Source organism: Charadrius vociferus, unplaced genomic scaffold (genome assembly GCF_000708025.1).
Source record: "Charadrius vociferus isolate BGI_N301 unplaced genomic scaffold, ASM70802v2 scaffold385, whole genome shotgun sequence".
NCBI classification, from domain to species: domain Eukaryota; kingdom Metazoa; phylum Chordata; class Aves; order Charadriiformes; family Charadriidae; genus Charadrius; species Charadrius vociferus.
Window position 1 is genome coordinate 1,774,190 of NW_009648925.1, and position 11,232 is coordinate 1,785,421.

Genomic DNA, 11,232 nt, shown 5'->3' on the forward strand with positions numbered 1-11,232 from the left:
GCAGCACCTTTTATTTGCAAAACAATCTGAAACTTGATTAGGGCAACAGAGGTTGGAGGTAGCTGTTACATCACACGCATCAACAGGTACATTCACAGGTAAGATAAATCTCTTAACTAGCTACCAATTTCAGATTTTGCACAGCAGGTAAAATATCATCCAGGTTACTGATCTCTGAAACAGAATGAAAAGCAAAAGGGTAAGGCGTATGTACCTAGAACATCTTCAAGTTCAGCCAAAATTCTAACATAAATGTTAGAAATACAGCTAGTGAATAAAATAAACTCCTCACACCTTTTAATGCTTTTGGCAAAGACTCAATTTAGCTTTTCTTAGGAGTAATATGATTGAATATATGCAACATAAACTATTTTGGTCACTTCCTGAGGAAAGATGGAAGGAAGAGGAGAGTGAGGCAAAAGTTAGCACCTTCCCTCACATCCTCCTTGTGTTCTAGCACACCAGGGGTAAACAAAACATGTGTTAGCTATTTAAAGTTTTAGGATGAAGCATCGGAATGAAGATAATTACAACTGTTGCAAATATTACTCACCTAGAAGACAAAGCAAATCTTGAATGAGAGCTTGAAATGGTGGAAAGAAGCACTCATGTTCTTCTAGCTTATTGATTATACTGAAATGTGGAAACGAGACTGTCAGCTTAAAGGTGTAAGGGCATTTAACGTTCATCTCCTTGGCTGTTTTGCTGTACTATGTCATGACTTTCTGAACACACTGCTACTTAGGAGTACCTGAAACCACCTACACCAAAAATGTGTTCTCAGGTTCTGAAACCTGCAGCCAACAAGCGTTAGCCATCAAAAGAGGATCTCTAATCTCACAATTTATGCCCTATATACATTCTTCCTTTCCTCCTTACATGGCACCAGGTAATTTTTGGCTGGGAATATTAGTCTGTGTATGCTAAATATACTGCCTGGGGGTGGATGATAGAACTGCCTCAGAGGTGGAGTAGGGGATGTTTTATAAGCAGCGATTCTCTAGTTAAAACCGAAGAGTGCAGAAAGGTTGGAGTTAGTATCGTTAACTCAGCGTGTGTCAGACTTGCCGCCTGCTGCAATTAATTTTTTAGTATGTTTGCAGAGCCCATGCTGAATGCAAGCTCTTACAGTCTGCTACCAAGCATACAAATGCTTTCACCTGTTGAGGATAGATTTGTCCAGTTCCCAAAATATTGGTAGGCAGCTTGAGGCAGACCTTCTCTTAGCAACTAATACACTTCAATACTACAGCTGAAACCTTGCAACACTTTCTCTTCCCCACCCACATGCAGTATTTGCTTTGTCTCCTTATGAAACACACATCCTTAGTTAAGCTTATTTGATCACCTTCTCCATGTAAACCAACAAGGTGCTTTGGAACCTTCTGGCCTTAATTTTTCTCTTTGCTAGCTTTATCCTTTTTGAAGTAGTCAAGATTTGTTTCATGTAGGATAGTAGTAACTGTTTTGCTGTCAACAGCTCACTGACTTTGTAAGAAACTATTAAAGTTTCTTTCAGTATCAGTTTCAGCCAGTTCTCTCAATTACTAAATTTGACAGTTGAAGAATGGTCACCAATGGAACAGCCCCACATACCTGTGGATGTCTTGGGTCCCCAGAAGCTGCTGTACCTGCTCGGTCACGTTCTCATTAATTATGTCACACAGTTTCCCAACAGTATCCACTACCACAGTGGGTGGAGCTGAACTGTCTGTGGAAAAACAAACACTTCATCTTTCCTGTAACAGTAATAACAGGAAAGTATTTTGGGCACAATCCAGTCCTTGCAGGTGCCCAGATTTTATTCGGTTTTCACACGTCTAGGCATACAAATGCCATCATTCACAGAAAACCTGTGGTGAGAAATGAACTAATGTTAGCAAGGAATGGTGAATCTCTCACTAGTCCTTTGGTGGCAAAAGAACTTGCCAGAGCTGTGTGTTTTCACAGCAGAGATGGTACTAAAGTGCACCCTACAATGTCAGTGGAAATCAGCCTACTGACATTATATAGAGGGAGGATCATTCACCAGGTTCCTGTAACCCAGCAGTGGTGCGGTACAGGGGCTAGGCCAGCCAGGAACCTGCTCAATAAACACTTTGTTAACAGCCAGAACTTGTTTTGGTACCTGCTTTGACTGCTGCGAGTGAAGGTAACAGACTCCTTGTCCTTTTCGCCCTCAATTTCGGAAGAACTAGGCTTCCTCTGAGCTCCACTGGTTCGTGATTATTAGGGGGACACGAGGCTTCCTCATCTCCTGTGCTGGCTGCAGGCAGGATGGCTGCTTCCCTCCTCGAATGAGGCTCAGAAGACCTTAGCAGTCCCGGAGCCTTGCTCTCGGGCTGTACACCCTACAGCGCAGCCGAGCCTTGAAACCCAACATTCTCCAGAAGTACAAACCAGAGGAGAGTGAGTTTCGGGAAGTAATTAATTATGCCTCTGAGTATGCACTCAGGCTTTGACATTCAACAACAACTTTTTTTTTTTTTTTTTAAGTTTAGCAGCGTGAGATGGAAGTTTCTGAGGGCTGGACATAATTACACTTGAATGAATTACTGAATTACATTAGAGGTTGAGTTATTTTTTCTTAAACTTGTTATTTTTCAAGTAGAGAATGAAAGATGGTCAAGAATTATGAAGTCAGCTCACAGGAAACAAAAATTAGTGGGAAAAAAAATACTAAAAATTCAATTTCATCTGTTATTTCTTTCTTCTGCTTCCCTGGCATTCCTCAGCAACTGCTTAAAGGCTTACAAATAACGGGGGTTTGCTATTTCAATTCCCAACTGACAGCAACCTATTTTTATCTTCCCAGTGAAGAATATACCTAGTTTACTAATTTCTCAGCAGCTCAACATATTTTCTATGAAGAGATCTGCCTTTCACTTGCTTCCTTTGGAAATGGGGTCTGAACAAACGGTAGTGGCAAGTCTTTACCTAGTTGCAGGAGCTCATGGAGATTTCTCATAGCGTTGGTCATTTCCCCAAGCTTTGTGTAAACCTCATTCATCCGTGGATAAACGCCGTTCAGAGAATTCACGTCAAACAGCTTCTGGAAGTGAGAGACTATTGCAAACAGGGTTGGTAAGGACGGTGTCTGGCCATTCTGCAGCAAGCATAAAAAATAACTCGTCAACGTTACTGCTTAACAAACAAGGATTCTTTTAAACCACGAAAAATTCTTAAAACTAGCCCATGAAGAAAAACGGGTGTAACTTCCCTTATTAAATCACAGCATTTCAACTATTCTTAAATCTGAAGACGTATTTTAGAGAGTTTTCAGACACAAATTTCCAGCAAACCAAAAATACTCTTTTGAAGGCTTTCTTCTCTGTTGCTTAGTAAATACATTTATGTATTCTCACTGCTGACTGAGAAACAGACAGAACAGGATAATACCTGAGACTACAGGGCAATGCAAATTCATCGTTGGTCAAGTGACTTTGATGAAAGCAGTCTTCCCCAAGGTGAATGTATCCATTATGCTAAAATAGTCTGACTATTGAAGATATTCAAACAGTGATTTCTTAAACCCCGCAAGGCTTCCAAATGTGCAAATGTAATCACCGTGCGAAAAATGCATTTAAGAATTCCACAGTAACTTGTGATTATAAACCCCTGGTAAGAATTACCTTTTCCTTATTTTCTATTTCTTCCAAAATTGCATCTACTATGAACTGGAGGTCTTCAACACGTATGGATTCTCTGTTATCCTGTGGATCTGCAGTGTGCCAGGGTACCAATTCCAGAGACAGTTTTCTCAAGGACTTATGCAAATCCTTTTAAAAGAAGGGAGGGGACACAACTTATTAAAATAACTTCTTAAAGTTGTTTTTGTTCTAGAAACGGGCAGATTTTCTGTTTCTCATATGCAAAAACATTCCAGTACTGGAGACAGTAAGGTTTTAGTTTTTACCAAATTCAAGCACAGTATCTTGCTTACATTCTTTGATTTAAAAAGAACACTGATAGTCTAAAAATTGAAGTACTTCATGTGTTACAGTTTCAGTGAAATAATGAGTGTTAGTCACAAGAGAGTTTGGTTTTAAACAAAATTACTTCACTTGTATTTAGCTCAAAAAAGTTCCTGTTCGGGTAAGACAAAAGGAAGAAAGAGAATGCATCCTCGTTAATGTGTGAAGTACATAGACTCCAAAGCTTAAATGCCGCCTTAGGGACTCAGCCAGTGCACAAAAACATTTAGATGATATACACAGAGGAATACCTCTGGCCTGTAGGAACACTGCACGTTTTTCACCCTGCTATATTTTAAAGTAGTATATAAACAAAGAATTATTTTTAAAATGTAACACCAAGTCAGGCAATAACAAAAGCTACAAACAGAAAACAACCCCTACAAATAGGGAGGGACCGAGGATTGGTCAGCAGATAGAGGACTATAAAGCCAAGTACAATAACGCGTTACCTTTAGGGCCGTTAGCTGATCTGCCCACATTTCTATAGTAAGTGGAAGGTGCTCAAATCCACATTCCTGTCCATTCTCTTTGATATAATTTTGCACTGGCCCTTTACTGCGCCTGTATATTAATGGAGGAGCTCTTGGACTTTGCAAAATGGAATCAATATGGGACAACACCTTCAACACCAAATAACAAATGTTATTGCTCAAATATGTACGACATTTTATAATAAAATCCCGCTCCAAACAGTCATAACTGTCTAAACATTAAATCATAAATAGCTCCAATAAGTTACTATTGATGAATTTTACAGATGCATTCAATATGTAATAGATTCAAAGATTTAAAAATATACTAGCTAGAAGATATGTAAAAGTAATGCAAATGTACTTCCCTTTGAGGGGTACTTAACATTTATCCACTTGAGGCACTGTTACTTCCACATTTACATTTTGCTAAGTTTTATTATATTTGCTTTTTTTTTTTTTTTAAATATTCAAAGAAAAATAAAAGTCACTATCTCCTCAGGCACGTTTAAAACCGTAACATAAGGATCTGTTTTCCCCGAGACCTTGAACAAATCCCCTGTCCTGAAAAGATTTCAGCTAAGTAATTGATTTGATGTTTGCCAACCTCATCTCTGCTTCCTCGCTGTATTTTCAGGTAGTTTACGATAGAACAATTAAGAACAAGCCTACATTAACTGCCAAAAACAGAACATTATGCATCTTGTGTAGAGGACTTCATATGAACTCTTAGATTCAAAATAGCATGCTTCAGTTTATGTAAACAAAACTCGTGTATTATATTCCATTGTAACAGCACCAGATGCAGAGAGTACAGATCAAATTTGCATACCTGTAAGTATTGCTGGCAAACTGCCTGCAGCTGATCTACTCCTGCGATACTCTCAGGTTCTTTCTTTTCTTCTATTCTTTCTCTGGTACTACTCCCCGAAGATCTACACGCCAAATATATACAGTGGGTTACACAAGTAGCCTTAGCAGGAGGGACTACTTGCAACTTGATTAAAGAACCAGGTATGCGGCACATCAACTTGCACCTACAAAGTAAAACCTCCATTTTGTGATGCCTGCCAATAGAATTCCGTCAAACTAAACTAGCTGAAAAATAGAATACCTAATATCATTAACTTATTTCAAGTCTCCAGGTTGAGGTTATTCCAGACTGAGTGTTAATTTAGAAGGGACACCACCAGATCCACAGTTCTGTTACCAGAGGTTCTACTACTGCTGAAGACTTAAAATCTAGAATTTTACCCAAAAGGGTCAAATTCCGTGCTCACAGTCTTCATCTGCTTCTGCTTGAACATCTTTCCTGGCTTACTATATATGGCTCACTACCCTTCTTGTCAAATCTAAGATGACTTTCTCTAAAACCACCACCTAAATCATACCCACTGCATGACAGAAAAGACTATTTAAGCATACACAATGTAAAATGAAGAATGGAACATTTTTAAAGTTTAAGTGATGTCTTTTTCAGGCCACAAAATATTTAGCATTCGGTGTACACATGCACAAATGATTAAGGGAAATTACAGATAAAAACACTTTGTCAATGCTGCATCTCCAATACCTTCAATGTATTCTCTTAGCAATGTTTCAGAAAAAAACCTAAGTCAATTCCTAAGAATAATATGGACATAACATCAGTAGCTGCAACATTTTGCTGACTCATACTTTCTCATTCATAATCCATAACGTAACCAATAGCTCTCTTTACAGCTCGTGGAAGCAGCAAACACAGTTTGGTCCTGTCCATATTGCCTGCAATAGTACTCAAATCAAAACCAGAAAGACAAAATAAAAAAGAGACACAGCTGTGCCCCCACTCAGAGACCACACCATCATTTCAGAGATTCACAGGCTGTTTTCGGAGATACAGTAGCATTTGTTGCCCATAACCAGGCTCCCAGGAACGGCGATAAGGTACATGCTTTGTAAGCTGCTATCTACATTACAGGTTGCAGAGTATCTCTGCCTTAAGTTCAGAGGGTTCACAAAAGTTACTGAAGAAATATACTTACTGGATAGTTTTCTGTAAAGTTTTCTCTAGTTTCTTCACTTGGTGCTTGTAAAGTTTTAATTCCTGTGCAGTTGGTCTGTTAGGAAGAAAAAGTACCATATTATGTGTCTTGCCTTTGAAGGTATAAAACTCAGCCAAGCGAAACAGTAAGAAAGCTTTGCCAGTGCTGCAACATCATTCTGGGAATGAAATTCTGCAACATTTCTACACGGCAACAGCAATAAACAGCAAAATAACCATTAGCAGGTTTTGTTATTAACAACATAGGGAGGGAAGGTTGACTGTTGCTGCCGTATCTTATTTCTACGAATTGCTTTAAAAAGGCAGATTTCATACTACACTTTTACAATTGCTGGTGCTTTCGGGTTTCTTTCTTTGTAAAACAAAGCCTACTGCAGTGCCCTTAAAAAGGATGATATTTATCCTTTCTCACCTTATTTCCAAATCTTTCTTGAGATTTATATTTTCAAGCAAAAGCTGTTCATTCCTGGCTTTTGTTTCAATAAGTTGTTTCTGGAAAGACTGTAACATAGACTACGTTATTTCTTTTATTTCATTCATTCCATAATCAACAAGCTTGAACACTTTAAAGTATGTATGTGTTAAGAAGGTTTCCAATTTGCCCATACAGCAAGACAGCACGGATAAGGAATTATTCGACTAAGATCAAGAGGCTGCTGCGTTAGACTGCAGGTGGAGAACCTCTGATTACGGAGATCTATTCAGTCCCCAGCAAAGACGACGCCCAACATAGTACCAAATCTTTGCATAAAGGCAGCGAACCCTGCCCAGAGAGGTTACAAATTAAGGAGACACGATAAGAACAAGGGGATAGAAATCAAACACACATGTTTCTACGTGGCTCTTGAAGGGTTACCATTTAGAGATCTGCACTGACTTATTCGTAGCAGTTCCATACCGTGAGCAGTGCTCTATAATTAGGAGTAGCATCTAGATTTAAGAATTCTTCCTTGCTTTTTACTTCTCTCTGTACTGGGTCTTCATCTTTTTTATATTGCCTATTGGGAAAAATAAATTGTTTCAGCTTGCTGTAATTTGATTACCTCAAAGATCTAAGTTGGCTTAGTTAGCAGTTACGTATGATAATAATGTTTCCATAAACTGCACAGTAAATAGAATAGAAATTCTGCCCCAAGATCCACTGCTCTTCTCTATTATTTCTGGGAAGCTGCTTCATATACTAATTAAGTGCACTTATTCCTCAAGAGAAATTCCAGTACAAGCAAATCCCATTTCACTTTTCAAGATAATAATCTCAAATTATAAGAATGTCTCGGCTATCTGCTTGTTGCTCTGTACCACGTAGGCACCACGATAGAGCTGAAAAGCTGGTATTCCTTTTGTTTAGGGAGATCAGTTGACTGAGCACTACTAATGCAGTCATTCTTCTGCCTGTGAACCATGGCAAAAGAGGAAGGAAAAAAAAAACAACCAACCCAACCCAAAAGAAAGAATTATAGCTCAAATGTCTAAATACCCTCAACTTCCTAGCTGTCCCGGCCTCCCGACTGAGCAGCTGCTTAGCCTGACTGACAGCTATTTCCCAGATGAATCCAAACTTCCACGACCATTACAATCCTTCGCTGTTTCTCACATGCTAATGACATCTGGTACACAGAATATTTACCCTTACAAGCTTTAAGAAGAGGAAGGAGTAAGAAAATTTTGAACAGTAGGGCCATAAGGCATCAGAAGAGACCTACCTTAGCTCCTTTTTCATTTGACTAATTTGAGATTCATAATAATCAATTAGAGAAAGGAACCTGAAGAAAGAAAAAAAGGTATTCTGAATTTCAGATATTCTCGAAAAAGACATGCCTGAGAGATACTGTGACCACCCTATAGGAACAGGCCAGCTTACAGAACTGCACTGCGCTTCAGAAGCGACTGCACTGAACAATGGGTTCTCTCTCATATCAAACACACAGAGTCACAGTTTCCCAAAACAGAAAAGCAGAGACATTAACTCTGTACTAGACTAAAAGCTGAAAAATTATTCAAGAGGACAGAAAAGCTAAATCCTCCTGACGGGCTCCTCATCTTGTTTACCCAGCAATCTTAACAGCGTGGTACAGTCCTGAGTGCTATGGCTCAGTGACCACCGCAGGAGGTAGAGAGCACAGGTCCCACATAGCCCGAGAACATCTACCTCCAATGAAACTAAAAGTGCTTTCAAAGTGGTTGCAAAAAATTGAACGACAAAAAACTGAACAGCTGAGAAACTGCCTTTCCTCTTGAGCACTCCGAGATTGACTGTTTTGGAGAGATGGGAAAGCACAGGGAACCAAAATTAGCCATCCTTCTTCTCATACAGTGAGGGCACGAGAAAAGGGCTGTGCGCACACAATCCCTTTTTAATGCTTTCCAGGTAAGGTTACTTGACAGGTCTGAAAAACCAGGCGACATCAGCACAATAAAGTGATGGCTACGTAAGGCCTAAGAACCGGACTATCTCTGATTATAGCACAACTATGGAGATCTTACTGCAAGAGACATAGGCTTGGAATGCTTTCTCAGAACTCTATCACTAAAGCACCTGGGCAGCCTCACAGCAAGCCCGCAGTCAGCAGTTGCAAAGACCAGTTGCACTTCAGAAGTGACTGCAGACTGGGCAGGGGTTTTTGGGGGGTTGGGGAGGTTTGTTGTTTTGTTAATTTTCATTTTAAAATGTTAGAACCCCAGGATGAGATCACCCTAGCAGATACTGCAGTTCCAGAGTAGAGTGAATCATTCCCTTCTCTCTGCTGACACCTAGTGTATATAGGGACTGATAATTTTTTTTACTTTCTGCCATAGATTTATCCAGCTCACATTTATTATACAAGAAAAAATTACTGCATTGATGTACCTTCACAAGAACTCATATTTCAGCTTGCAATCCTAAGGTCTCCAGCGTTTCGGGGGTTTTTTTTTTCATATAAATATCAAGAACAGTTAGTCACTTTAAAACCTGTTTCTTCACTTAAAGTTACAGGTCATTCACCAATATAAGAAAATTACTTACTGCTGATCTAGAAGGGACTTGGGAGCTCTTTTGCAAAACCGACAGAACATTTTGTTTTGAGTGGAAACACGCCGTTGCTCTTCCATCCCAACTTTACACAGCTCCTTCTGCAAATGGGCAATAATCTCTTCCTGTTCTTGCAGCTTTTCCTGCTGCTGTTGGTATTTTGCCTGTGAAGAGGTAAGGGGAGCATTATGAAATTATTCTAACCCACACACTGGAGACTGTACCGTACATACCCAAGTAGGCACCTGGTCCCACAAAAGCTTTTAAAAAGGGTTTTAGCCATACTGAAGAGGCAGTGGAAGAATAATACAGGTATTTTTCTAAGTTATCACTAGAAAATTCTGTATGGATTGAAAAATCCTACCTATAAATAGCGTACTAACACTATGACTCATGTTTATTTTGATCACTGTAAATATTTTCAGAGCTTTTAAAACAAGTCAAAAGCTTGAATCCTCAGACAACACTATGTGAATTACCTGTGAAACCTGTTGATCTTTTTGAAGTTCTTTGACTTGATTCTGTTGCTGGCAAACTTTAGCTATTGTCTCATCTTCCAGCTGACAAATTTTGGACTTAATGTTTTTCACCACATTTTCCAAATCATTAGCCCGTTGTTCTTGTCGAGATGCCCGACCACGTTCCTGCCGTATCTCATCTCTGAAAAAAAATAATCCTCGATTTAAATTAAGCACATTTTACACATTTTACTAAAGACAGTGAAGGAGGCACAGGCCTTACAATAGTTATCTGATGATGCTCAATAATAGCCTGTGGCAGCAGGTACGGGAAATACGCTGGTATGGGAAGCAGCAGCAGATGAAATAACAGAAGAGCTCAAAAGGAATTAGGACAATATAGCTGCATATTGGACAAAAATCTCAGGAAAAAGTTCTTAGGCCTTGGATGTGACAAGAGCGCCACCTGGCAGGAGATGGACACTAATAATACTTTTGCTTTGCATTAGCGAGCAAGTTCCTTTCACTATGTCTTACCGAAGACAGCGATTAGCTTCCATAAGCCCCTGCATCATTTTCTGCTGTCGGTCGGTGTCTTCTACTAGCGTTTTTAATGCAAGCCTTATTCCTAGAGAAGACTGAGTGTCTAAGACAATCATATCTGCAGGTACAAAAAATAAGCAAAGTCATAACGAAAGGCTTTTAATAGCTGAAGAAGATCACATCTCTGCTACCGTTTGGAAGTGACCAGCTTCAGAGATGCCTTACGAACTCAGGCTATTTTCAAATACAAAAACTTGTCAAATTAGCATTTCCTTACCCGATGTGTTTCTGCAGCTTTGGGGGGCAGCAAGACTCACCGGTTTCAACCCATGACGCGTTAACAGCTTGTTTAGGTTTTCCCATTCTGCCTTCTCCTGCTGCAGTTGGGAGAAGGGGGAGAAGGGACAGAAACCTGAGTTCCCAACATCCGCTCTGGGCCTCCCGTCGTTCCTGTCATGCCGGCAGTAGAGGATACCAAATGGCCCCAAATAAAAACAAACCAACCCCAAACTCCCGAGAAGCCCCAGCCGCTGTAGGTGGGTGTGTGAGAGACTCTCCAACAGGATCTGCTAAAAATACTGGGGAAAACAGTGTACTTAAAGATACACAGGATACTCAGGTTACCCGATCGCTGTCCGATGGAGAAATATGTGCAATGAATAAAATTTACCTTTTTAAAAACCCCACACAACCAGCCCTCAGGTAACCCCAATGCACCGGAGGGGGGGGG

General features: G+C 39.8%; 1 protein-coding gene across 1 annotated transcript in view; it reads right to left on the reverse strand.

Annotated features, from left to right (window-relative positions):
- Nucleotides 1-112: 112 nt before the first annotated feature.
- The window catches only part of CEP70 (centrosomal protein 70kDa), a 12,316-nt gene continuing 1,196 nt past the window's right edge, over nt 113-11,232 (reverse strand). The window contains exons 2-16 of the mRNA XM_009887305.1: nt 10,780-10,914; nt 10,497-10,620; nt 9,981-10,161; nt 9,496-9,665; nt 8,195-8,254; nt 7,390-7,489; nt 6,904-6,992; nt 6,472-6,546; nt 5,280-5,382; nt 4,427-4,597; nt 3,633-3,779; nt 2,938-3,106; nt 1,597-1,711; nt 554-633; nt 113-174 (exon numbers count right to left, since the gene is read on the reverse strand). Coding sequence (XP_009885607.1) covers nt 113-174; nt 554-633; nt 1,597-1,711; nt 2,938-3,106; nt 3,633-3,779; nt 4,427-4,597; nt 5,280-5,382; nt 6,472-6,546; nt 6,904-6,992; nt 7,390-7,489; nt 8,195-8,254; nt 9,496-9,665; nt 9,981-10,161; nt 10,497-10,620; nt 10,780-10,914 — 1,781 coding nt within the window. The remainder of the gene's footprint in view (nt 175-553; nt 634-1,596; nt 1,712-2,937; nt 3,107-3,632; nt 3,780-4,426; nt 4,598-5,279; nt 5,383-6,471; nt 6,547-6,903; nt 6,993-7,389; nt 7,490-8,194; nt 8,255-9,495; nt 9,666-9,980; nt 10,162-10,496; nt 10,621-10,779; nt 10,915-11,232) is intronic.